The sequence below is a fragment of the Bos indicus genome, chromosome 5 (assembly GCF_029378745.1).
Source record: "Bos indicus isolate NIAB-ARS_2022 breed Sahiwal x Tharparkar chromosome 5, NIAB-ARS_B.indTharparkar_mat_pri_1.0, whole genome shotgun sequence".
NCBI lineage: Eukaryota > Metazoa > Chordata > Mammalia > Artiodactyla > Bovidae > Bos > Bos indicus.
In genome coordinates this window covers 79,825,189-79,851,818 of record NC_091764.1, presented here as the reverse complement: position 1 = coordinate 79,851,818, position 26,630 = coordinate 79,825,189, and the positions used below count along the sequence as shown (strand labels likewise).

Genomic DNA, 26,630 nt, shown 5'->3' with positions numbered 1-26,630 from the left:
ACCGTCTCTGAAGAGTCACCAATTATGGTGTTTGTGAATGCACAGCTTTAATGACCTCTAAGACGGTTGAAGGCAAAAATACTTAGAAAGCAAAATTTAATCTTGTTTATATTGATATTTTTCATCAATACATTTGACTAAAGTTCCAAAGACCTAAGTACTTAAGAATTCAAGATGGAAAAGGAAAAGAAAATAGCAAAATGCACATTAGTGAAATTTCCTCCACAGTCTGCTTGGTCACTTATAAGCGGATACCATTATGGTATATCAATCGGGGTCAGCGTCCAACTCCCACACAAGTTCCAACTACATGCACACCAACGGAGTGGAGCAATTAAAGAGAAAAAGAAAAGTACAGCATAGCCTCATAAGAGTTTAACCAGAGTACCAAAGACATGAGACTACCTGTCTTCCTTGTGTCATTTCACAGATAAGAAAAACAAACATCCAGGGAAGTAAAACAACTGGCCCAAGGACCGGAGCAAAGCAGAATTGGAGCAGAACTCCAGTTTACTTCCATCCAAGCCATGGCTACTTACACTACCGTGCATTTCTTTAAATCCAGCACAACCTAGGAAATAGTTCTTCTCTTTTGAAGAATTCAGCAATTATACAATGTTCAGATTTTTCACAAACAACAATGAGCACAATGATGTGAGTTTTATTGTTCAAGTCATCGTGTACTCTTAGTCATCGACTATTTTCACACATGTATTTTCTGTTTAAAAATATCTGGGAATTGGTGTCCAAATTCAACTTATCTTAAAGGTTTACCTAACCCATTGTGGCTATAAATTAAACGCTGTGAAGAAAAGAGAAACAAGGAACCCTCCTACAGGCTTGGTGGGAATGTGAAATGCTATAGTCACTATGGAGAACAGTATGGAGGTTCCTTAAAAACTAAAAATAGAGCTACAGTATGATCCTGAAATACTTCCCCTCAGCATGTATCTAGAGAAAACTATAATTCAAAAAGATATATGCTATCTCAACATTCACTGCTATACTATTTACAATAGCCAAGGCATGGAAGCAACCTAAGTGTCCATCAACCGATGAAGGGTTAAGAAGGACATGGTATATTTACACAACGAAATGTCAATAAACCATAAAAAAGAATGAAATAATGCCATTTGCAGCAACATGGATGGATGTAGATATCATACCAAGTGAAGTAGGTCAGACAGAGAAACAACAAATATCATATGATATCACTTATATGTGGAATCTAAAAAAAAATGACACCAATTAACTTATATACAAAACAGAAATAGATCCACAGGCAAACAAACTTATGGCTACTAAGGGTAAGAGAGGGGAGGGATGAATTAGAAGTTTGGGATGAATAGATGTACATTGCTGCTGCTGCTGCTGCTGCTAAGTCACTTCATTCGTGTCCAACTCTGTGCGACCCCATAGACGGCCTCCTACCAGGCTCCTCTGTCCCTGGGATTCTCCAGGCAAGAACACTGGAGTGGGTTGCCATTTCCAATGCATGAAAGTGAAAAGTGAAAGTGAAGTCGGCTCAGTCGTGTCCGACTCTTAGCGACCCCATGGACTGCAGCCTACCAGGCTCCTCCGTCCATGGGATTTTCCAGGCAAGAGTACTGGAGTGGGGTGCCATTGCCTTCTCCGCAGATGTACACTAATATATATAAAATAGATAACCAGCAAGGACCTACTGTATAGCACAGGGAACTATACTTAACACTTTGTAATAACCTATAAGGGAAAAGAATTTGAAAAAAATAGACATATATATATATGTATAACTGAATTACTTTGTTGTACACTTGAAACTAGCACAACATTGTAAGTCAACTATACTTCAATTTAAAAAAAAATTTCTAATAAAAAAATTTTTAAAAGAAGAGAGAAACAAACTGCATTGAGGTTATATGTAAAGTTTCTCCCTAACTCTACATGAAAACCAAAAGTACGGTTTTATAATTAAACAACTTTTAAATAAAAAATTTTTCATTATAAATGCAGTATGGAATAATGGTTTTCACAAAGTGACATTCCTCTCAAAACTCATAAAGAGAAAATTACTTAAGGGAACCAAAGATAGAGTACAAAAAGAAATCTATAATACAGACTTAACTGTCACGAAATAAAAGCTCTACCATTTGAAAAGTGAAACACATTGGTTATTCGTTAGGAACTGAGGCATGTCTAGCTCTTAACACAAGACACAAACATTATTCCTTCCCTCCGTTCAAGTCTGGCTGGTTGTTTGCATGTGGTTGTTTTTTTTTCCCTAAATTATTATATATGAATTGCCTTCATCCCCTAAAAACCCATACTATGTTCCCTTTAAACATTTTACCGATACTTTTAGAGGTTAAATCATTAAGAGCAAACCTTTAATGCCAGGCTCCTCATGGAGACTGTTGCTTAGGGTGATTTCAAAATCAATATGCATTTTCTAAGTTATATATAAAGTAGTAAAGATCATGGTTTCAGTAATGCAAAGAGTATTAAAAATTCATAAATCTACAACATGAAACACATTTTCCTATATGGCTATAAGGTCATCAATCTAAAACCTAGTGAATTGTTTTTATTAAAGTAATGTTTTATTCAATAGTAATTCTAAATACATAATTTTTTTTAATTAAAAAGTCTGCTCTTAGTTCCAGAAACTAATAATAATAACTCTAAGTACACAACTTATAATGAGGATGGTATTTACCAGTTAAGAATGTGTTAACACAGGCATTCTGTTTTCCTGCTAAATTTTGATAAACTTTTCACCTTTGCTATAAGAATGCTTTTCTCTTTTACAATCATTTTCCTCTAAAGTACTGTAAGCTCATAAAAAGAGGAAAAAAATAACTAAATATCATAAACAAATAAAATCAAGACTATACCACTTCCATAAATACAGCAAAGGATAAGTGATCACTATAAAATGATTTCTAAACAGTAATTCTTCCACACTGGCTTTGGCATAAAACATGGTGGTCAGGAAAGCTAAGTCCTAGCCCTACCATTTATGAAAAGCCACATCTAAAAGCCATGTTAAGCTCTTTTCATGTATTCACTCATTGTTCCTCACAATAACCCAATAGAGCACTTTTTCAGTATTTTTTCCAAGCATTTACATTTTAAAAATTCCATCACATTTAATCTAGAAAACATAGTACCAGTTCAAAACTCATGGCAGACAATTTTCAGAGCAACAAACTGGAAATCCCACCAAATTACCTGAAACCATCATGATATATTGCCTACTGTAGAATAATGTTCTATGAAAGAATTATCTATGTACACTCTGTTTACAAAGTTAAGATGAACTGATACTGCTTTTATTGCAGTCATTCTACAACCTCTCAGCAGGCTACATTAAAAAAGATAAATTTAAAAAAATTTAGCTGGATGACAGTTGCATTAACTAAAAGAGCAAAGAAACTGGCAGCAAACTCCCTAAAACACCGTAAGAGCCCTACCTGTGTTCTGCAAAAGAAGGGAGAGATGTTTGGTGTCCTTGAAGTCACCCAGGCTCTAACCCACATAGGACAGAGATCGAGTATCCATATGGTGGCTGATGAGCTGATGGAAAACGAGTCCTGGCATCCTCTTCTAAGAGCTTACCGAGGCAGTGACACAACTGGATGCCAACCAGAAATGCCTACATTCTGATAGTTTTCTCTTTCAACATATGTCCCCATGCATCCAATTGGAAAGCAGATGCCCAAGCTTGATTGCTCTCCACTGAGAAAGGAAAGAACTTATCATCCACTGACTCAAATTCACAGGGGATAGAAGACTGCCAAGAATTGGTATCCAGTCAAGATTAAGCAGAATGAACCAGGGTCTGTCAGCAGTTAGGAACTCTACCAAGTGCTATCCATAAATTAAAAGGAATTTTGCCTCTTTAGCATGTGATTTATTTGGAAGAAGCTTTTAAGCGCTAAGTTCTGAATGAAGCCAAGAGACACTTTATTGAAATGATTCATTTTAGTTCAGTTCAAGCTGAGTTCAGTTCAAGAAGCAAAGCAAATTTCAATAAGCTTTGAGACAAACTTATCAAAGTAATTCCTGCTCTCCCATATACTCTGGGTCTGGTTCAGAAGGAATAACATCACCGTCAACTAGTGGTTAGGAAACAGAAAGAGAAAAAACTCTCTTCTAATTCTCTATGCACAGAAATGAACACCTCTCTGGTAAATTCCACATTCAAGAAAAGCTACTTTAAAAGAACTTGGGAGCCAAGCTTTGGTAGATTACACCCCCAAAGGATATTAAAGACGTATTAATGACACTGTATCAATGAACAGTTCAAAATTAAGAAGCCTGATAACACTGACAATTCATTTGAAAAATAACTTTTTTATCTAAGATTTAAAAAATAAATTTCCCACTATTTCCATCATTCCTATATCAAAACAGCACTGTTCACCCTTCCTAGTAAAATGTGTCCTTCTCTGTAGGACAAATGCCTGCAGCCATTACCCACCTTCCTTCTCCAGACCCTTTCCAGCCACTAAGCCTGTCTGCGGTTCAGTCACACCGGGAGCCACTATAGGATCTCAGTAAAAGCTACAGTCAGCTCAGTACATTAAAAAGAAATTGACAAACTATGAAAAACTCCGGGGGTGTATGGAACAAAGGTAAGAAGAGGATATCCTTTGGATATTATATACAAAACATAGAATCATGAGTGTGAACAGTAATAAAGTTGTTTTAATAAGAAACAACTCTGACATTAGTTAGGCTAGTTAATCAGGTCATTGTCTTTATAAAATACAGCCTGGGAATTACTGCTTTCTTGGGTCCACTGTCATGACGTGCCAAATAAGTCATAGTGATCTGGCTGCAGCCACCTAAGAACTACACCTGAAGACGGAAGTATTTACACCATTGAAGAAGACATAGAATTCCATAGCAAAGCAAAGGAAATGAGGAAAAATGAAGAGCAGTGAAAGATCTCACCTTTAAACAAGGAAAAGGAAATGAGGAAAAATGATCAACAGCAGTGGAAGAATTCACCAAGTCTCTATAAAATAAGATCTGAGTTCAAATCCACTTCCATGAGGTGTCTGTGTTCTTAAGGTGGGTTCATCACTAGGTTTATACTTGCATTAAGACATTTTAAAGTAGGAAAGGGTATTTCTCAATATGAACCTACAAACTTCACTTTTTACTGTTGGAGGTATTTTCCCTGTAGATTATTAGTTAACTCCACCCCTCTTTCATTTGGTTATTTCATTTATCAAAGCAGTAACTGAATGAAATTGAAAATGGCTCACCTGAGATCAGTCAGCCAGAAAAGTGTGTAAAATGGTTGGGGGGAGAGCCCAATTATTCATAAGTAATACAGATGGCTTTCAACATAGATCTGTTGCTGTCATCTGAAAATATCATTTCATTAGCTTACGAAATTTCTCTTAAAGCTGACATGAGGCTATTTTTTTAAATTTTATTTTATTTTTAAACTTTACAATATTGTATTGGTTCTGCCATATATCGAAATGAATCCGCCACAGGCATACATGTGTTCCCCATCTTGAACCCTCCTCCCTCCTCCCTCCCCATACCATCCCTCTGGGTCGTTCCAGTGCACCAGCCCCAAGCATCCAGTATCGTGCATCGAACCTGGACTGGTGACTCGTTTCATATATGATATTATACATATTTCAATGCCATTCTCCCAAATCATCTACCCTCTCCCTCTCCCACAGAGTCCAAAAGACAGTTCTATACATCAGTGTCACTTTTGCTGTCTCAAATACAGGGTTATTGTTACCATCTTTCTAAATTCCATATATATGAGTTAGTATACTGTATTGGTGTTTTTCTTTCTGGCTTACTTCACTCTGTATAATAGGCTCCAGTTTCATCCACCTCATTAGAACTGATTCAAATGATTCAAACTGATTCAAATTTAAAGGCTGAGTAATACTCCATTGTGTATATGTACCATAGCTTTCTTATCCATTCATCTGCTGATGGACATCTAGGTTGCTTCCATGTCCTGGCTATTATAAACAGTGCTGCGATGAACATTGGGGTACACGTGTCTCTTTCCCTTCTGGTTTCCTCAGTGTGTATGCCCAGCAGTGGGATTGCTGGATCATAAGGCAGTTCTATTTCCAGTTTTTTAAGGAATCTCCACACTGTTCTCCATAGTGGCTGTATTAGTTTGCATTCCCACTAACAGTGTAAGAGGGTTCCCTTTTCTCCACATCCTCTCCAGCATTTATTACTTGTAGACTTTTGGATCGCAGCCATTCTGACTGGCATGAAATGGTACCTCATAGTGGTTTTGATTTGCATTTCTCTGATAATGAGTGATGCTGAGCATCTTTTCATGTGTTTGTTAGCCCTCTGTATGTCTTCTTTGGAGAAATGTCTATTCAGTTCTTTGGCCCATTTTTTGATTGGGTCATTTATTTTTCTGGAATTGAGCTGTAGGAGTTGCTTGTATATTTTTGAGATTAGTTGTTTGTCAGTTGCTTCATTTGCTATTATTTTCTCCCATTCTGAAGGCTGTCTTTTCACCTTGCTTATAGTTTCCTTTGTTGTGCAGAAGCTTTTAAGTTTAATTAGGTCCCATTTGTTTATTTTTGCTTTTATTTCCAATATTCTGGGAGGTGGGTCATAGAGGATCCTGCTGTGATGTATGTCGGAGAGTGTTTTGCCTATGTTCTCCTCTAGGAGTTTTATAGTTTCTGGTCTTACGTTTAGATCTTTAATCCATTTTGAGTTTATTTTTGTGTATGGTGTTAAAAAGTGTTCTAGTTTCATTCTTTTACAAGTGGTTGACCAGTTTTCCCAGCACCACTTGTTAAAAGAGATTGTCTTTAATCCATTGTATATTCTTGCCTCCTTTGTCAAAGATAAGGTATCTATATGTGCGTGGATTTATCTCTGGGCTTTCTATTTTGTTCCATAGATCTATATTTCTGTCTTTGTGCCAGTACCATACTGTCTTGATGACTGTGGCTTTGTAGTAGAGCCTGAAGTCAGGTAGGTTGATTCCTCCAGTTCCATTCTTCTTTCTCAAGATAGCTTTGGCTATTCGAGGTTTTTTGTATTTCCATACAAATTGTGAAATTATTTGTTCTAGCTCTGTGAAGAATACCATTGGTAGCTTGATAGGGATTGCATTGAATCTATAAATTGCTTTGGGTGGTATACTCATTTTCAATATATTGATTCTTCCAATCCATGAACATGGTGTATTTCTCCATCTGTTAGTGTCCTCTTTGATTTCTTTCACCAGTGTTTTATAGTTTTCTATATATAGGTCTTTAGTTTCTTTAGGTAGATATATTCCTAAGTATTTTATTCTTTTCATTGCAATGGTGAATGGAATTGTTTCCTTAATTTCTCTTCCTGTTTTCTCATTATTAGTGTATAGGAATGCAAGGGATTTCTGTGTGTTGATTTTATATCCTGCAACTTTACTATAATCATTGATTAGTTCTAGTAATTTTCTGGTGGAGTCTTTAGGGTTTTCTATGTAGAGGATCATGTCATCTGCAAACAGTGAGAGTTTTACTTCTTCTTTTCCAATTTGGATTCCTTTTATTTCTTTTTCTGCTCTGATTGCTGTGGCCAGAACTTCCAAAACTATGTTGAATAGTAGTGGTGAAAGTGGGCACCCTTGTCTTGTTCCTGACTTTAGAGGAAATACTTTCAATTTTTCACCATTGAGGATAATGTTTGCTGTGGGTTTGTCATATATAGCTTTTATTATGTTGAGGTATGTTCCTTCTAGTCCTGCTTTCTGGAGAGTTTTTATCATAAATGGATGTTGAATTTTGTCAAAGGCTTTCTCTGCATCTATTGAGATAATCATATGGTTTTTATTTTTCAACTTGTGAATGTGGTGTATTACATTGATTGATTTGAGGATATTGAAGAATCCTTGCATCCCTGGGATAAAGCCCACTTGGTCATGGTGTATGATCTTTTTAATATGTTGATGGATTCTGATTGCTAGAATTTTGTTAAGGATTTTTGCATCTATGTTCATCAGTGATATTGGCCTGTAGTTTTCTTTTTTTGTGGGATCTTTGTCAGGTTTTGGTATTAGGGTGATAGTGGCTTCATAGAATGAGTTTGGAAGTTTACCTTCCTCTGCAATTTTCTGGAAGAGTTTGAGTAGGATAGGTGTTAGCTCTTCTCTAAATTTTTGGTAGAATTCAGCTGTGAAGCCGTCTGGACCTGGGCTTTTGTTTGCTGGAAGACTTTTGATTACAGTTTCAATTTCCGTGCTTGTGATGGGTCTGTTAAGATTTTCTATTTCTTCCTCGTTCAGTTTTGGAAAGTTGTACTTTTCTAAGAATTTGTCCATTTCTTCCACGTTGTCCATTTTATTGGCATATAATTGCTAATAGTACTCTCTTATGATCCTTTGTATTTCTGTGTTGTCTGTTGTGATCTCTCCATTTTCATTTCTAATTTTATTGATTTAATTTTTGTCCCTTTGTTTCTTGATGAGTCTGGCTAATGGTTTGTCAATTTTATTTATCCTTTCAAAGAACCAGCTTTTGGCTTTGTTGATTTTTGCTATGATCTCTTTTGTTTCTTTTGCATTTATTTCTGCCCTAATTTTTAAGATTTCTTTCCTTCTGGGGTTCTTCATTTCTTCCTTTTCTAGTTGCTTTAGGTGTACACTTAGGTTATTTATTTGACTTTTTTCTTGTTTCTTGAGGTATGCCTGTATTGCTATGAACCTTCCCCTGAGGACTGCTTTTACCGTGTCCCACAGGTTTTGGGTTGTTGTGTTTTCATTTTCATTCGTTTCTATGCAAATTTTGATTTCTTCTGTGGTTTGTTGGTTATTCAGCAGCGTGTTGTTCAGCCTCCATATGTTGGAATTTTTAATAGTTTTTCTCCTGTTATTGAGATCTAATCTTACTTCATTGTGGTCAGAAAAGATGCTTGGAATGATTTCAATTTTTTTGAATTTACCAAGGCTAGATTTATGACCCAGGATGTGATCTATCCTGGAGAAGGTTCCATGTGCGCTTGAGAAAAAGGTGAAATTCATTGTTTTGGGATGAAATGTCCTATAGATATCAATTAGGTCTAACTGGTCTACTGTATCGTTTAAAGTTTCTGTTTTCTTGTTAATTTTCTGTTTAGTTGATCTATCCATAGGTGTGAGTGGGGATTAAAGTCTCCCACTATTATTGTGTTATTGTTAATTTCTCCTTTCATACTTGTTGGCATTTGCCTTACATATTGCGGTGTTCCTGTGTTGGGTGCACATATATTTATAATTGTTATCTCTTCTTCTTGGATTGATCCTTTGATCATTATGTAGTGACCTTCTTTGTCTCTTTTCACAGCCTTTGTTTTAAAGTCTGTTTTGTCTGATATAAGTATTGCTACTCCTGCTTTCTTTTGGTCCCTATTTGCATGGAAAATCTTTTTCCAGCCCTTCACTTTCAGTCTGTATGTGTCCCCTGTTTTGAGGTGGGTCTCTTGTAGACAGCATATGTAGGGGTCTTGTTTTTGTATCCATTCAGCCAGTCTTTATCTTTTGGTTGGGGCATTCAACCCATTTACGTTTAAGGTAATTACTGATAAGTATGATCCCGTTGCCATTTACTTTATTGTTTTGGGTTAGAATTTATACACCATTTTTGTGTTTCCTGTCTAGAGAATATCCTTTAGTATTTGTTGGAGAGCTGGTTTGATGGTGCTGAATTCTCTCAGCTTTTGCTTGTCTGTAAAGCTTTTGATTTCTCCTTCATATTTGAATGAGATCCTTGCTGGGTACAATAATCTGGGTTGTAGGTTATTTTTTTTCATCACTTTAAGCATGTCTTGCCATTCCCTCCTGGCTTGGAGAGTTTCTATTGAAAGATCAGCTGTTATCCTTATGGGAATTCCCTTGTGTGTTATTTGTTGTTTTTCCCTTGCTGCTTTTAATACTTGTTCTTTGTGTTTGATCTTTGTTAATTTGATTAATATGTGTCTTGGGGTGTTTTGCCTTGGGTTTATCCTGTTTGGGACTCTCTGGGTTTCTTGGACTTGAGTGATTATTCCTTCCCCATTTTAGGGAAGTTTTCAACTATTATCTCCTCAAGTATTTTCTCATGGTCTTTCTTTTTGTCTTCTTCTTTTGGGACCCCTATGATTCGAATGTTGTAGTGTTTAATACTGTCCTGGAGGTCTCTGAGATTGTCCTCATTTCTTTTAATTCGTTTTTCTTTTTTACTCTCAGATTCATTTATTTCTACCATTCTATCTTCTAATTCACTAATCCTATCTTCTGCCTCTGTTATTCTACTATTTGTTGCCTCCAGAATGTTTTTGATTTCATTTATTGCATTATTCATTATATATTGACTCTTTTTTATTTCTTCTAGGTCCTTGTTAAACCTTTCTTGCATCTTCTCAATCCTTGTCTCCAGGCTATTAATCTGTGATTCCAATTTGATTTCAAGACTTTGGATCAATTTCACTATCATTATTCAGAATTCTTTATCAGGTAGATTCCCTATCTCTTCCTCTTTTGTTTGGTTTGGTGGGCATTTATCCTGTTCCTTTAACTGCTGGGTATTCTTCTGTCTCTTCCTCTTGTTTAAATTGCTGAGTGTGGTGTGTCCTTTCTGTATTCAGGCAATTTGTGGAGTTCTCTTTATTGTGGCGTTTCCTCAGTGTGTGTGGATTTGTACAGGTGGCTTGTCAAGGTTTCTTGGTTAGGGAAGCTTGTGTCGGTGTTCTGGTGGGTGGAGCTATATTTCTTCTCTCTGGAGTGCAATGAAGTGTCCAGTAATGAGTTATGAGATGTCTATGGTTTTGGGGTGACTTTGGGCAGCCTGTATCTTGGAGCTCAGGGCTGTGTTCCTGTGTTGCTGGAGAATTTGCTTGGTATGTCTTGCCCTGGAACTTGTTGGCCCTTGTGTGGTGCTTGGTTTCAGTGTAGGTATGGAGGCGTTTGATGAGCTCCTGTCAATTAATGTTCCCTGAAGTCAGGAGTTCCCTGGAGTTAGGGTTTGGACTTAAGCCTCCTGCTTCCAGTTATCGGTCTTATTTTTACAGTAGTTTCAAAACTTCTCCTTCTATACAGCACCACTGATAAAACATCTAGGTTAAAGATGAAAACTTTCTCCACCATGAGGGCCACCCAGAGAGGTTCACAGCATTACATGGAGAAGAGAAGAGGGAGGAGGGAGTTAGCGGTGACCCGAATGAGATGAGGTGGAATCAATAGAGGAGGGAGCAGGCTAGCCAGTAATCACTTCCTTATGTGCACTCCACAATTGGACTGCTCAGAGATGTTCACGGAATTATACAGAGAAAAGAAGAAGGAGGAAGGAGACAGAGGTGGCCAGGAGAATAAAAGGGGGAATGAAAAGGAGGGAGACAGATCCAGCCAGTAATCAGTTCCCTAAGTGTTCTCCACCGTCTGCAACACACAGAAATTCACAGAGTTGCATAGAGTAGAGAGGGGTTAGGGAGGAGACACAGGTGACCTGGTGGAGAGAAAGGAGAGTCCAAAGAGTGAGACAGCAGTCAAGCCAGTAATCTCGCTCCCTAGTGAAAAATGGGTACTGAAGATTGGGTTCTTAAAGGTACAAAATTGGTAACAAATACATAAAAGCAAAAATTAAAAATCTAGAGTAGAGTTTGGAATTTCAAAAATACAATGTTAAAGAAAAGAAGAAGGCAAAGAAAGAGAGAAAAACAAACAAACAAAATCAAACCAAGTCTCAAAAATTATAAAGAAAATATAGGTACAAAATTGATAACAAATACCAAAAAGCAAAAGTTAAAAATCTAGAGTCTGGAATTTCAAAAATACAATGTTAAAAAAAAGAAGAAAAAGAAATAGAGAAAAAAACAAAAACAAACCAAATTGCAAAAATTATAAAGAAAATATAGGTACAAAATTGATAACAAATACCAAAAAGCATAAATTAAAAATTTAGAGTAGAGTTTGGAATTTCAGATATACAATGTTACATAAAAGAAGAAGAGAAAGAAAGAGAGAGAAAAAAAAAAGTCACAGAAATTATAAAAATATATATATATAGGTACAAAATTGATAACAAATACCAAAAAGCTAAAATTAAAAATCTAGAGTAGAGTTTGGAATTTCAAAAATACAATGTTAAAGAAAAGAAGAAAAAAAACAAGGTCACAAAAATTATAAAAAATATATATATGAAGTTTGCTTTTTAAAAAAAAAATAGGGTCTTTTTTTTTTTTGCAAAGTAATAGTAGGTTATAAAAGTGAAAATTAAAGTAATAATAGAGGACTTAAAATTTTTTTTTAATTAAAAAAAAAGGAAAAAGAAAGAATGATCATAAAAATAGTAAAAATATATCTAGGACTTTCTCTGGTTTTGTTTTGGGTATTGTGGGGTCAGTTCATTTTCGGCTAGTTCCTTGGTCCGACTTATATTTCTCAAGATCTATAGACCCCTTCCTATGTTTTCAGTTCTAACCACAGGGTTTTAATCTATTGCCTGTAGCTTCCAAGGTGGTTCCCTCTGTTATAGCTTCTTCTTTTTGCTGGTCTCTTCAGTGTCTGGTTTCCGCCCTGACACAAAGGGGACTGTGGTGTACACTTTTTTTTTTTTTTTTCAGGCTCACTTGTTCAGCTGTGCTGTGGGGAGGGAGGGACGCTGCAAACAAATAACACTGGCGTGTGCTCGCAGTGCCTCAGCCACACTGGGTCTGCCCCCGCTTACGGTGCGTGTAGCCTCCCTGCCCACACTGCTCAGGCTCTAGGCTGCTCCACTGGGAACCATCCGTGGCCGGCCCTGGGCTGCTTGCACCTCCCAGGTCTAAGCCACTCAGGTTCAGGCACTCGGGTAGTCCTCAGAGGCGCAGACTCGGTTGGGCCTGCGTTTTGTGCCCTTCCCAGGCCCGAGCAGCTCAGGTGATGCGGTGTTTGGCGAGCATGATTGCTGCGACTTATCGCCTCCCCGCGGCTTGGTTATCTAGGTGTACAACTGGCACACCTTCTCAGGCGGCTGTTGACCGTCCAGACCCCCAAGAAGTTTTAGTTAGCAAAGAAGCCTGCTTACAGTTTTGTAGATAATGTCCTTCTGGGGCTGTGATTGCCCCCTTCCAGCTCTGGCTCCCTGTCACCAGAGGGGGACGGTCTGTAGCCGGCTATCTCTGTACAGTCCTTTTTTCCATGCGCAGGCCTGGTGGTGTCTTAGGTTAGGGCTGGCTTTTCGTGTGGTAGATATCCCACAGTCTGGTTTGCAAGCCCAAATTATTTCACTCAGATAGCGCTCGGGGTGTTCAGGCCAGATCCTTGCAATGCAGCCGTCCCTGCGCCTCCCTGCCCAGCCCCTGCTTCCTAATGGCAGATGCAGGCGTCTGCACTGCTTCTCCACTGGGGGAGTTACCTTAGGCTCATAATCTGCGGGTTTTAATTGTTTACTTATTTTTCCTCCCTGTTATGTTGCCCTCTGTGCTTCCAAGGCTCGGCACAGATTCGGCAGTGAGAAGGTTTCCTGGTGTTTGGAAACTTCTCTCTTTTTAAGACTCCCTTCCCGGGACGGACCTCCGTCCCTCCCTCTTTTGTCTCTTTTTTTGTCTTATATATTTTTTCCTACCTCCTTTTGAAGACATGGGTTGCTTTTCTGGGTGCCTGATGTCCTCTGCCAGCATTCAGAAGTTGTTTTGTGGAATTTACTCGGCGTTTAAATGTTCTTTTGATGAATTTGTGGGGGAGAAAGTGTTCTCCCCATCCTACTCCTCCACCATCTTAGCTCCTCCTTCCTGACATAAGGCTATTAATAATGATCTGAAACACTTTTGCCCTACTCACAAGATCAATGTGTGGAAAGTTCAAAATCTGACTTCAGGAGTTTAATCTACAAAACATTTCTTACTTCAGGGAAGAAGAGTACAGGGCAGTGTCTACAGAAGTAGGACTGCAGCCCACCAGGCTCCTCGCTCTGGAATTCTCCTGGCAAGAATACTGTAGTGGATTACCATTCCCTTCTCCAAGGGATCTTCCTGATTCAGGGATTAAATCCAGGTTTCCTGCACTGTAAGCAGGTTTTTTACCATCTGAGCTACCAGGGAAACCCCAAAGTATTAAAACAACACTTAAAAGGTCAGTAATACATTCCATCAGTAAAGGGTAAAATATTTATATGCCTTTCTAATTCCCCTGAATTTAATGACTTCACAGTTTCACTTTAGTGACAACCTGTTCTCTTTAATAAACTTGTATTTATTTGCAGGCCTCTATGCAAGCAATACAATAAAGACTTTTAAAACACACTGAAGTGAAAAATCTAACCACTCTCTTACCCACAAAGATTGAAAACGAGCCCATTTTAAATAAAAACACCATGATCATCATCCAGCTAAGTTCCATAAGGGCAGGGCTTTGTTCACTTCACTATCATATATTTTCAGCACCCAAAACAGTGCCTGATCATAGGAGGCATTTGGTAAATACTGACAGAATGAATGATTCATGACAGATGTCGCAGAGCAGCAGAATAAAGAAGACAGCTCTTGGGCCAAGAATTCTCTTCAATACCAATTGCAATCACTGTAAAAATGACTACATATAGTTACAGAAACAGATGTGAGTTATGAGAATAAGATTTCAGGTAGAATTCACTGAGTTTTCTAAGGTGAAAGGGAAAGGATATTCATATGTGAATGAACTGTATGTAATGAAGAGGGTGGGAGAAGGAAGATTTACATTTCTCACTTCACATGGAGCAACTGAGCAAAAGATGGAATCAACTGAAATTTCATCTGATTCCAGAGTGTCTACCCTAAGTCCTAGGTTCACTGCACTTGCCACTTGCTACCTATAACACAATCACTAAACTATACAGAAAAACAGGCAACTAAGTAAATGACTTACAGCACGATTTTTCCCTGGGCTGGGATGGTCCCCCTGTGTTTGGTAACTTCTGAATACATTTTATCCAATAGTATGTATGTTAGGGGAAGCACACTGATTGAAACCGCCCACCCTGGCCAGGCACCATAGTAACTATTTGCATGAATTGTTTTATGATAGGAGATCCTGACAAGGAATACGGAACTAATAAGCCACCACCAACAGGAGAAGTTCGGGAAAGTTCTAAAGGAGACACCGTGTGTCCGTCCACTTCCCAGAATCCCTCTCGCTAGCATCCATCTTAGCTGAGCAATGCGTGCACCACCAGGAAAGATTCTGAATTAGAATGATTGGCCAAAGACCACCCGGAAACTAATCCCATCACCATAAAACCCAAGACTGCAAGCCACACAGCAGAGCAGTTCTCCTGGGTTTTCTTACCCTACTGCTCTCCACCCAGGTGCCATTTCCCAATAAAATCTCTTGCTTTGTCAGCACATGTGTCCCTCGGACAATTCATTTCTGAGTGTTAGACAAGAGCCCAGTTTCAGGCCCTGGAAGGTGTCCGCCTTCCTGCAACATGTAGACTAATTTCTGTCAGCCTAATGCCATCCATGCAATGCAAATACATACTAGCAAGAAAAAAAAAATCCATAAAAACATATTCCTTGCCTGTATACTGCAGGTTCACCAGTTTCAGTGTTTGGAAAGTCACATTCCAGGGTTTAGAAAGTCATAAAGAATAATAATATTTATAATTCTGAACTACTACTAATGATGCTGCTGGCTGCCAGACCAAATGGCCACTGTGTGCCAGGCACTTATTTACAGACTTATTACCTGCTTATTACTATAGCTCTGAGTCCTGACAAACAACCTGTGAGTAAAATGTTACAATTAGTTCCCCTTTTGGGGAGATGAGAAAACTGATGCTCTCAGAGATAAAATAACTTATCCAGGACCTACTAAGTGAAGGATTCATGATTTAAACACTATCCACAGAGATCTTCAGAACTAAGATAACATTGCCTCTTTGAGCTTTTATTTTCTTTACCTGATCACCTTCTGAAAAAAGGACAAGCATAGTTTTTAAAACTAATTTTGATATTAATCAAATTTATAGTCAAATACATGATACCTTTCTTTTCCAGAGAAGGAAAATACATGACAAGTTTCCTCTCAAGGAAGGATAATGGTCCTTCTTGCTCACAAACATGTTGACTTAGTAAGATCCTGACCCAGTTCCTGTCGTATTGTGTCCTGCTCTCCAAGCATCATTCTTTCTAAATAGACTGGGGCTCGGAGTTAGAAAAAAAAAAATTTTTTTAAGCATATCGCCTAATTCAATGTATAAGCACCAACAGTCTATATTAAAGCCAGTCAGGAGAGGCCTCATTTGTGGACCCACAGATGGCTGCAAGAATCTTCTATCACTGAGAGCTGAGCAGGGAGGCCAGCTGCACAGAGCATGACATCACTGCCCTGCCTCCTCCCCAAGGCCAAGTTCTCACCTGGGATTCTAGACTTCAGAGCACAGCAAACAGGCAAAGCACGGGATTAGTGGCTGTGCAGTTGTAATTCCAATCCTGACTTTACCACTTACCAACTATGTAAATGTGTTAAATGACCATTTAAGCTAAGATCTTCCATTTCCACCTGATAAGCAAACTATAAGATTTACCCTAAACAAATGTGATGGCTGCATGGAATACCACGTAGGAAGGGCTAGGCCACTTCCTGGTACCTAGTGATAGATAACAGATGTAAAGCTCTCTTCCCCTCCTGAAGGACCTTCTTCACTGGAGTACTGAAGCTCACATTGTTCTATAAGAAATGACTATTAAATTTTCTGGAATTTTGCAAGCCAGTTATTAAATACAGCCATTATTTAAAATTAAATTAAATAACTTATAATAAATTATATGTATATATATTCTATATTTATATCAGTTATAATATTATATATCTTTTATAATAAAATGAATTATATAAGCTTAAATAAATCAAGCTAAAAATGAAGGTAATGAGTACACAAATCATATCATTTCCTAATCAGTTTCCTTCATTTTACTTTTGTCTATGCTCCTGAGATTATTGACATCTACAGTTTATTGGGCAGTAGAAATGCTTCAAGATGGTGGGCTATGGCACACCTCTCCCAACTCCAGTTTCAGCTATGTCATGTTTGTAGCTTCAAATCAGCCAGGGTAGGAGTTACATGGAAATCTGTAAACACAACAAGTGAGGATTTACTTTCTTTGGACAGCCAATGATTAAGCATTACCAGCACACCACTGGTATGCGTACTTCATCTTATTCCTTTTTGCTCCTGCACTTACCTCTATATTCTCTACAAGTTATTTACATACATACACACACACATCCATTAAATTTAAAATAAAATGAAAACAAAAACCTCACATGCCTGCAGTTAACAGGCATGTTAACTGCCTGTTAACATTTCTTTATTGCCAAATTTACTAAAATGTTCTGCTGCTCCTGCTGCTGCTGCTAAGTCACTTCAATCATGTCTGACTCTGTGCGACCTCATAGACAGCAGCCCACCAGGCTCCCCCGTCCCTGGAATTCTCCAGGCAAGAACACTGGAGTGGGTTGCCATTTCCTTCTCCAGTGCATGAAAGTGAAAAGTGAAAGTGAAGCCGCTCAGTCGTGTCTGACCCTCAGCGACCCCATGGACTGCAGCCTACCAGGCTCCTCCGTCCATGGGATTTTCCAGGCAAGAGTACTGGAGTGGGGTGCCATCGCCTTCTCTGACTAAAATGTTCTATTTTTGCTTAATTTCAATACTTTCTTACCATCTACCCATTAATTTATTCATTTCACAAATACTTGCACAACTACGATTAACTAGACACTATAAGAGGATCTGGGGATACAACTGAGAGCAGAAGCCTATACAATCGGATCTGTATGGAACTCAGTCACTGTATGTACACAGTCCGACTGGTGGAAGTCAGTCACACTGCAGCCTGCCTTCTGTCCCTTCATGAGAGTCTCCAATGATCTATTTATTCTTTTTTCTTCTCCTTTGCCTTCCTTAAAATATTTACAATTTCCCCAGATGTTTTGCCCTCTTTTTTTCATACCCGGTACTAAAGAGTCAAGATTAGTTCAAGGTTTTGACAGTTTATCGCTCTTCTTTCTTGCTCAGGAATTTCATGCATTTCTGTGACTTTATCCTTTCCCAAACCAACTTTTCCTCTAGCCTTTCCATCTCAGTAACTCACACTACCATCCACCCAGCAGTTGAAGCTAGAAACCCAAACACCCTCGATTCTTGCTGTTCCCTCACCCCTTTACCCTAAATCGTCAAGTCCTGTTAGATCTATATTTAAAACGTCTCCAAAAGCCACCTTATGCCTACATCTCAGGCTCCATCACCCTCAGCTAAGACCTCTTTTCTCCCCTCAGTCAGTATGAAAGTCTCCTTGCTTTACTCTTGCCCCTAAATAATGCACTACAAGAAATAAGACTGAACATTTGTAATATAACCACATCTTGCCACATTAAACAAGCAAACAACAACAAAACCCTCCAAAGTCTCCCCATTCCACTCAGAATAAAATCCAAATTCGCTCCCATGGCCAAAACATTCTTCATCATCTAGGCCTGCCCACCCCCTGAACTAGCCCCTTCCCATCCCCACTTGCTAATTATCCCAAGGCCGGACCCCTCTGTGCAGATCTGAGCAGGGTGAGCTCCTCCTCTCATCCACAAGGATTCAGAGACCTTCCCTGACCAATCAATGGGAATTCGCCCCAGCCAGGCTCACCCACCACTCTCCACCACACTGTTCACTCCTTGTTGGTTACTTAGTGTCTGTCTTCTTCTACTGGAAGGAAAGCTACATAGGGGCAAGGATCTTGTCCTCCTTAAACCCCAGTACAGCCCTGGTGCCTGCCTGGAACATGCCGGGCACATGGCAGAAATTCAGTAGGTCTTTGCTGATGAATGAATAAGTGGAGTATGATCTAAAAGACAGGTAAAGGCAGGACTAATTGGAAACAAAGACACCCGAAAAGAGGGAGTTGTCTGGGACTGTAGAGAAGAATAAGAATAGCAATCTGCTGCTCCTGCTGCTGCTGCTAAGTCACTTCAATCATGTCTGACTCTGTGCGACCCCATACGCGGCAGCCCACCAGGCTCCCCCATCTCTGGGATTCTCCAGGAAAGAACACTGGAATGGGTTGCCATTACCTTCTCCAATGCATGAAAGTGAAAAGTGAAAGTGAAGTCGCTCAGTCACATCCGACTCTTAGCGACCCCATGGACTGTAGCCTACCAGGCTCCTCCATCCATGGGATTCTCCAGGCAAGAGTACTGGAGTGGGTCACCAGTGCCTTCTCCAGCAATCTGCTACTTAAGTGCTAATAGTATGAGTCAAATTTCCATCTTTATTAAATTCTTACTTGACCATGGCTTGAGTTATTTTCAAAGGGAAGTTGCTCAGTCGTGTCCGACTCTTTGCAACACCATGGACTGTAGCCTACCAGGCTCCTCCGTTCATGGAATTCTCCAGGCAAGAGTACTGGAGCGGGTTGCCATTTCCTTCTTTCAGTGACAAGCTAATTTAGCCAAGTACCTGTTCTGATGAATCTATGATAATTTTCATGGCTAGGTCAAAAGATTTTTTAAAGGGAAAGAAAATTTTGTACTTTAAAGAAGATCTTCCTGAACCCTCAGAAACATGCCTGAGAGGCAGCATCCCCTGGGCTACCTCATATACCTGCGTTGTAATAAATTCCTATTGAGAGGGTAACAGGCAGGAAGGCTAGGGGCCCCCAAATGGAGGAAATAGGCTGGAAATATCAGACATTTTTTAATCTCTCTTAAGTGGCAGGAGGAAACAAACTACAAGTGTCAGATTTTTTTTCCCTTCTCTATACAGAATTAAAAGAAGGTTTCTTTCAAAATTCTGTGTTGTCATGACAACACCTCCTTCCATCTGAACTTAACTTTTCTCAAACTTTGAGCTAACTAATGCAGGTTTTTTTTTTTTTATGGAAATATTTTTCTTAAGCTATGTTAATGAACAATGCATTTACCTTAAACTCTGTCTTTCCTCAAGTTGGTTCCACCTAAGACTCAGATAATGGCCCAAAAAAGCAGTATGTTTTACTCATACAATTGTTCACCTCATCTATGTTAATGAGATTATGTATTTGCTTGGAAACCTGCCTTTCTTCAAGATTCATGTCAATCATTTTATGGCCCAGATGACTCACCTTGTGCCAATGCAATCTCAAAATGCATGTTGTGGGTGAGGGGCCTGGTGCCATTCTCTGAGTTATGAGACATTTCTTTTCTCTAATTAGCAGCCTGCGAGTAGGTATATAACTTCCTGTTAAAGACTAGCAGGGGGACACTCTTTCTGCCCCCTTCTGATGTCTATGTCAGAAGCTGTCTCTTTTATACTTTAATAAAACTCTAATACACAAAAGCTCTGAGTGATCAAGCCTTGTCACTGGCCCTGGATTGAATTCCTCTCCTCCAGAGGCCATTTTTGAATCCAAGGCCAAAAATGAATCCTGGCATTTTTCACGGCTCAGCAACAACCTTTCATTATCACACACCAAAAGCAGGAAGTCAGGGTAGGGGAAGGCAGAGCTCTCCTCCCAAAGAAAACTGAGGGGCCTGTGCCCTGATGTGCAGGGCTCTTCCCCCAGGGAAGCAGCAGAATGCTTGTACTGCTTAACTGAGGCTTCACAGCCTCATCTCTTCTTCCAAATAACAGCAGCCAGCAGGGCTTCTACTTCTTCCAGCTACTCCTTTCTTATCTGATATGACACAGGGAAGGCCAGGGATAGGGAAAAGAAGGAAGGAAGAAGGAGGAAGGGAAATGGGGAAGGGAAAAGAAAGGAGGGTAACAGGAGTGGGGGTGTTCCAAAGAAATGACTCGGTGCTTCACTTCTCCAGTGATCCCCCTGCAACAGGTGATGCTGGATGGTGAAAACACACAAGGTCAAGGAGCCCAGTCCAGTACCTCATCAAGGACCACACAGCTCCAGGAGACACAGGGAATCCACTGCTCTTGGGTTCAGACGGCATGGCATGGCAGCCACCCCAGGCTCCTTTGTGAGGGAACCGCTGCTGCTTCCCATTCTCCCGGAGAGGGTGTGCTGTCGGGGAGCTTCCAGGCTGCTGTGGGCTGCGCTGATGGATGACCCCGTTGCTCCTAATTGTGAGGAGGAAACAACGTCAAAAGGAGCAACAAGACCTGCAACAAGGAACAGCATCCCCTATCCCCTCCCCAAGCCCTGTTCCTTGGAAGCAAATATTCATCAATCTTTTAGCTCTTTTGTTTCTGGTATTTATCACAATATTTTAAAAATAACATTAAATAATAATGTTATTTCCAATTTTAGAACTTGTCATATTGGCTCATTACAAGAGAAGATGTATATTCAATCCTCTTATGTGGTCACCAATACACATACAGACACTCTTCATTTCTTATCTTCCTCATACATTTCTCTCATAATAAATATAAGTTGAATTCTCATAACTTAGCTGAAGGGATATTTGGGATTTACATTATTATGATCTTGTAAAATTGTGTTCACAGAAGATCCATGCAACATATTCTCATATGTTCTTCCATGAATCCTCTGAGATATATTCCATAACATTAGCTGGGCAAAAATTTTAAAGTCTGACACTACTCAGGGATGGGGAGAATGTGGAACAAGAGGATTCTCATCCACTGCTGCAGTTATTTCAAGAGAATGGCTCCACATCAATACACTGAATGTGTATCTATCTGTGGGCCCACAACCTCACTTCTGTGGTTATGCCCTGGAGAAACCTGCAGGTATGTGCACACAACATTTGTTTGCAGCATGGTATATAATAACCGAAAAAGGGGAAACAACCTAAATTCAGAATCCAAAAGGATGGATGCGTGTATGCTAAGTCACTTCAGTCCTGTCCGACTCTTTGTGACCCTAAGGATTGTAGCCCGCAAGGCTCCTCTGTCCATGGGATTCTCCAGGCAAGAATACCAGAGTGGGTTGCTGTGCCCGCCTCCAGGGGATCTTTCCGACCCAGGTATTGAACCCACATCTTTTATGTCTCCTGCGTTGGCAGATGGGTTCTCTACCACTGCACCACCTGGGAAGCCCTTATTCTAAATTAGCAGATAAGAATTTCTGGGAAAAGGAGACACAATTTTGTGAGATTCTCAACGAGTTAAGACTCTCCAATACAGGCAGATCCTCTGAGCTCGTATCCTGCTACTAATGTGAGCCCAGGCTCTGGGCTGCAGATGCCCTGGGAGGTTACTGGCCCCAGTCACATGTGCCCCATGGAGGCAAGTGCTCAGGGGTAACCCTGTGAGTCTGGAGTTACACAGACAGAGTCTAAATTGGGGATGGGTGACCCTGGAGAGGTTACTTTCTATGCCTGTACTTTCTGCTCTGTGAAACAAGGGTAACAGTTGTTAGTAGTAAGTGACTTCATATCTGTAAATGGCATGGTCCTATTCCTGGAACATAGCCTTCACTCAAGAGATACTGTTAGTGACCAGGTATTGCCAAGAGAAGACTCTACACATGGACATCACCAGATGGCCAACACTGAAATCAGACTGATTATATTCTTAGCAGCCAAAGAAGAAGAAGCTCAATACAGTCAGCAAAACCCAAGACCGGGAGCTGACTGTGGCTCAGATCATGAGCTCCTTGTTGCCAAAATCAGACTTAAATTGAAGAAAGTGCAGAAAACCACTAGACCATTCAGGTATGACTTAAATCAAATCCCTTATGATTATACAGTGGAAGTGAGAAATAGATTTAAGGGACTAGATCTGAGGGACAGAGTGCCTGATGAACTATGGACGGAGGTTCGTGACATTGTATAGAGACAGGGATCAAGACCATCTCCATGGAAAAGAAATGCAAAAAGGCAAAATGGCTGTCTAAGGAGGCCTTATAAATAGCTGTGAAAAGAAGAGAAGCAAAAAGCAAAGACGAAAAGAAAAAATATAAGCATCTGAGTACAGAGTTCCAAAGAATAACAAGAGAGCTAAGAAAGCCTAACTCAGCGATCAATGCAAAGAAATAGAGGAAAACAATAGAATGGGAAAGACTAGAGATCTGTTCAAGAAAATTAGAGATACCAAGGGAACATTTCATGCAAAGATGGGCTTGATAAAGGACAGAAATGGTATGGACCTAACAGAAGCAGAAGATATTAAGAAGAGGTGGCAAGAATGCACAGAACAACTATACAAAAAAGATCTTCACGACTCAGATAATCACGATGGTGTGATCAGTCACCTAGAGCCAGATATCCTGGAATGTGAAGTCAAGTGGGCCTTAGGGAGAATCACTACAAACAAAGCTATTGGAAGTGATGGCATTCCAGTTGAGCTATTTCAAATCCTAATAGATGATGTTGTGAAAGTGCTGAACTCAATATGTTACAAATTTGGAAAACTCAGCAGTGGCCCCAGGACAGGAAAAGGTCAGTTTTCATTCCAACCCAAAGAAAGGCAATGCCAAAGAATGCTCAAACTACTGCACAATTGCACTCATCTCACGCGCTAGTAAAGTAATGCTCAAAATTCTCCAAGCCAGGCTTCAGCAATACATGAACCGTGAACTTCCAGATGTTCAAGCTGGTTTTAGAAAAGGCAGAGGAACCAGAGATCAAATTGCCAACATCCGCTGGATCATGGAAAAAGTAAGAGAGTTCCAGAAAAATATCTATTTCTGCTTTATTGACTATGCCAAAGCCTTTGACTGCGTGGATCACAAGAAACTGTGGAAAATTCTGAAAGAGATGGGCATACCAGACCACCTGACCTGCCTCCTGAGAAATCTGTATGCAGGTCAGGAAGCAACAGTTAGAACTGGACATGGAACAATGAAATGGTTCCAAATAGGAAAAGCAGTACGTCAAGGCTGTATATTGTCACCCTGCTTGTTTAACTTATATGCAGAGTACATCATGAGAAATGCTGGGCTGGATAAAGCACAAGCTGGAATCAAGATTGCTGGGAGAAATATCAATAACCTCAGATATGCAGATGACACCACCCTTATGGCAGAAAGTGAAGAAGAACTAAATAGCCTCTTGATGAAAGTGAAAGAGGAGAGTGAAAAAGTTACCTTAAAGTTTAACATTCAGAAAACAAAGATCATGGCATCTGGTCCCATCACTTCATGGCAAATAGATCAGAAACAGTGGAAACAGTGGATGACTTTATTTTGGGGGGCTACAAAATACAGCAGATGGTGATTGCAGCCATTAAATTAGAAGATGCTTACTCCTTGGAAGGAAAGTTATGACCAACCTAGATAGCATATTCAAAAGCAGAGACATTACTTTGCCAACAAAGGTCCATCTAGTCAAGGCTATGGTTTTTCCAGTGGTCATGTATGGATGTGAGAGTTGGACCATAAAGAAAGCTGAGTACTAAAGAATTAATGTTTTTGAACTGTGGTGTTGGAGAAGACTCTTGAGAGTCCCTTGGACTGCAAGGAGATCCCACCAGTCCATCCTAAAGGAGATCAGTCCTGGGTGTTCATTGGAAGGACCGATGTTGAAGCTGAAACTCCAATACTTTGGCCACCTGATTCGAGGAGCTGACTCATTGGAAAAGACCCTGATGCTGGGAAAGATTGAGGGCAGGAGGAGAAGGGGACAACAGAGGATGAGATGGTTGGATGGCATCACCGACTCTAATGGACACAAGTTTGAGTAAACTCCGGGAGTTGGTGATGGACACGGAGGCCTGGCATGCTGCGGTTCATGGGGTCGCAAAGAGTCGGACACAACTGAGCGATTGAACTGAACTGAATCCTTGTTACCTGTTCTCAGTTCTTTTCTACCAAGTTCATGACTGTACTCAGGTCCTCATGTAATTACTTACGTAATGTTTGTCTTCCCCCAGCACTGCCCTTTGTGGGAAGGAATCTTATCTGTCTTATTTGTGGCCAGGCACAAAATGGGAATGCATTAAACAGGTGGATAAAATGATGCAGGAAAGAAAGAACGCCTCCACCTACGCATAGATGCTGGTGGTTGTGAGAGCTAAAAGTTACTAAAACCAAAAAACCCCATAAACTATGAAGTATGCAACTTCCAAGCTACATATCAGCAGTTATTATTTTTTTCATAGAACTTTCAGCAGTTTGGTATGGTGAAGGTCAAGAAAATTACTAAAGCACTAAAAGAGATAATTATCCTCTTTGAAAAAAGCCTAGCTCAATAGTGACCAAATGAAGAAGAAAGGACTATAAGGAACCATGTGTTGCGGAGTCCTAAGACCAAAGGAGCTAAGACTTCGAGTATAAGTATACACAAAAGAATGCTGCCTGCCATCAAATTATCAGCCACTGAAGCTGGCCCCATGTGTACCCTAAGGGAATTCAGAATGGAGAAAAACAGGATACTGACCCTAGACAGCTGACATGCATATCAAAGGAAAAATTTAATGAGCCCAGACTCTTGCATCTTTCAATATACTGCAAAGCACTAAATCATTAACTTGAGATGTCTGATTTTTTGTGATTAGCACTCTTTTGAGTTTCAACTATAGGCTTTTTTCCCCCCAGCAGCACAAATTCATATATCGTAGTTCCTCCCTCACCTCTATGGAACAGTTCCCTTACAGCTATCTGAGGACTTTCTCAGGTTATAAGTCCTTAGTAATGGTCCCAAATAAAACGCAATTCTCAACTTTCAAGTTGTGTGGGTGTTTTTTTCAGTCGATATGAGGTGAAAATATCTCTGGACAGGACCAGAGGGGAAGATCTCCCGCCACTTGTCACAGAGCAAAGGTGGTACACACAAAGAGGAGGCAGAAGCAAGTGGAGAGCCAGAGGAGCGGATAGGAAGGCCAGCAATGCAATTACTGCGGTGGGTCAAGAGGACTCCTATGAGCCAAGCGGAGGTCCTCTGGCTTTCCCGGTTTAAGCTTGGGTCAAAATGATAACTAGGCTCCTTCCTTTTACACGCCTCTGAGATTCGGAGAGACCTAACAGAGTACTAAAATCTATTTAAATTATCTCCAAGTACACCCAGGCAGGAAAGTGATCAGAATTTAATGACTCCTCTCAGCTTGTTGACATGCAATAGCACTGCTCTTATCTTTGTGTCAAGAAGTATAAAGAGGTAGCGAATGGGATAAAAAGGCAGGATTTTTTTTTAAAAGATAAAATTCTTCCAGACAAGGCCAGAGAATAAATCAGCTGCATTTATTAAAAGTTCAAATGTAAGGACCTTATAATTACTGAAAAATGGGGTTTGCATGTCAAATTGTTAGTAAATCCTGAGGAAGAAAATCACAGTATGTGCCTGAACTTTAAAACGCCTTAGTCATTCTTATCATCTATAACCCACAGGACAATATGAAAGTGCCTAAGTTTTTTAAATGAAAACAGGCTACTAAATAAACTTACTCTTTAACTTGAATATGATATGCAATTAATTATTCCTGTATGGTTTAGACTGGCCTGTTGTAGAATTCCAAAAACACACCCCCCGGCCCCCCACCGCCCCATTCAAAATTTAGGTAAATACACCACCCCTCAAGCTAGTGAACAGACTCCAATTTAGCAGTGTTCTTTGAAGGATAGCACTTATGTGAATGCAGAGATTCTAGGCAAGCTGTTAACAAACTGTTACCATTTGTAACTACTCTCCTGTGTGAATCAAGATTTCTCAGTGTTATACAAGCAAAACAATCTAGTGATATAAACTTGCAATTAGCATAGGTACTTTTCAATTCCAAATTTGGTGCTCACAAAAACTTTATAATCCTCATTGACACAAGTGTGAAGAGTCTGAACACATACAATGCAAC

At 39.7% G+C, this 26,630-nt stretch overlaps 1 protein-coding gene across 3 annotated transcripts in view; it reads right to left on the bottom strand.

Annotated features, from left to right (window-relative positions):
• TMTC1 (transmembrane O-mannosyltransferase targeting cadherins 1) overlaps positions 1-26,630 on the bottom strand; it is a 312,150-nt gene that overhangs the window by 249,389 nt on the left and 36,131 nt on the right. For all 3 annotated transcript variants that reach the window (XM_070789893.1, XM_070789894.1, XM_019961394.2), the window contains exon 5: positions 20,805-20,996. In XM_070789893.1, coding sequence (XP_070645994.1) covers positions 20,805-20,996 — 192 coding nt within the window. The remainder of the gene's footprint in view (positions 1-20,804; positions 20,997-26,630) is intronic.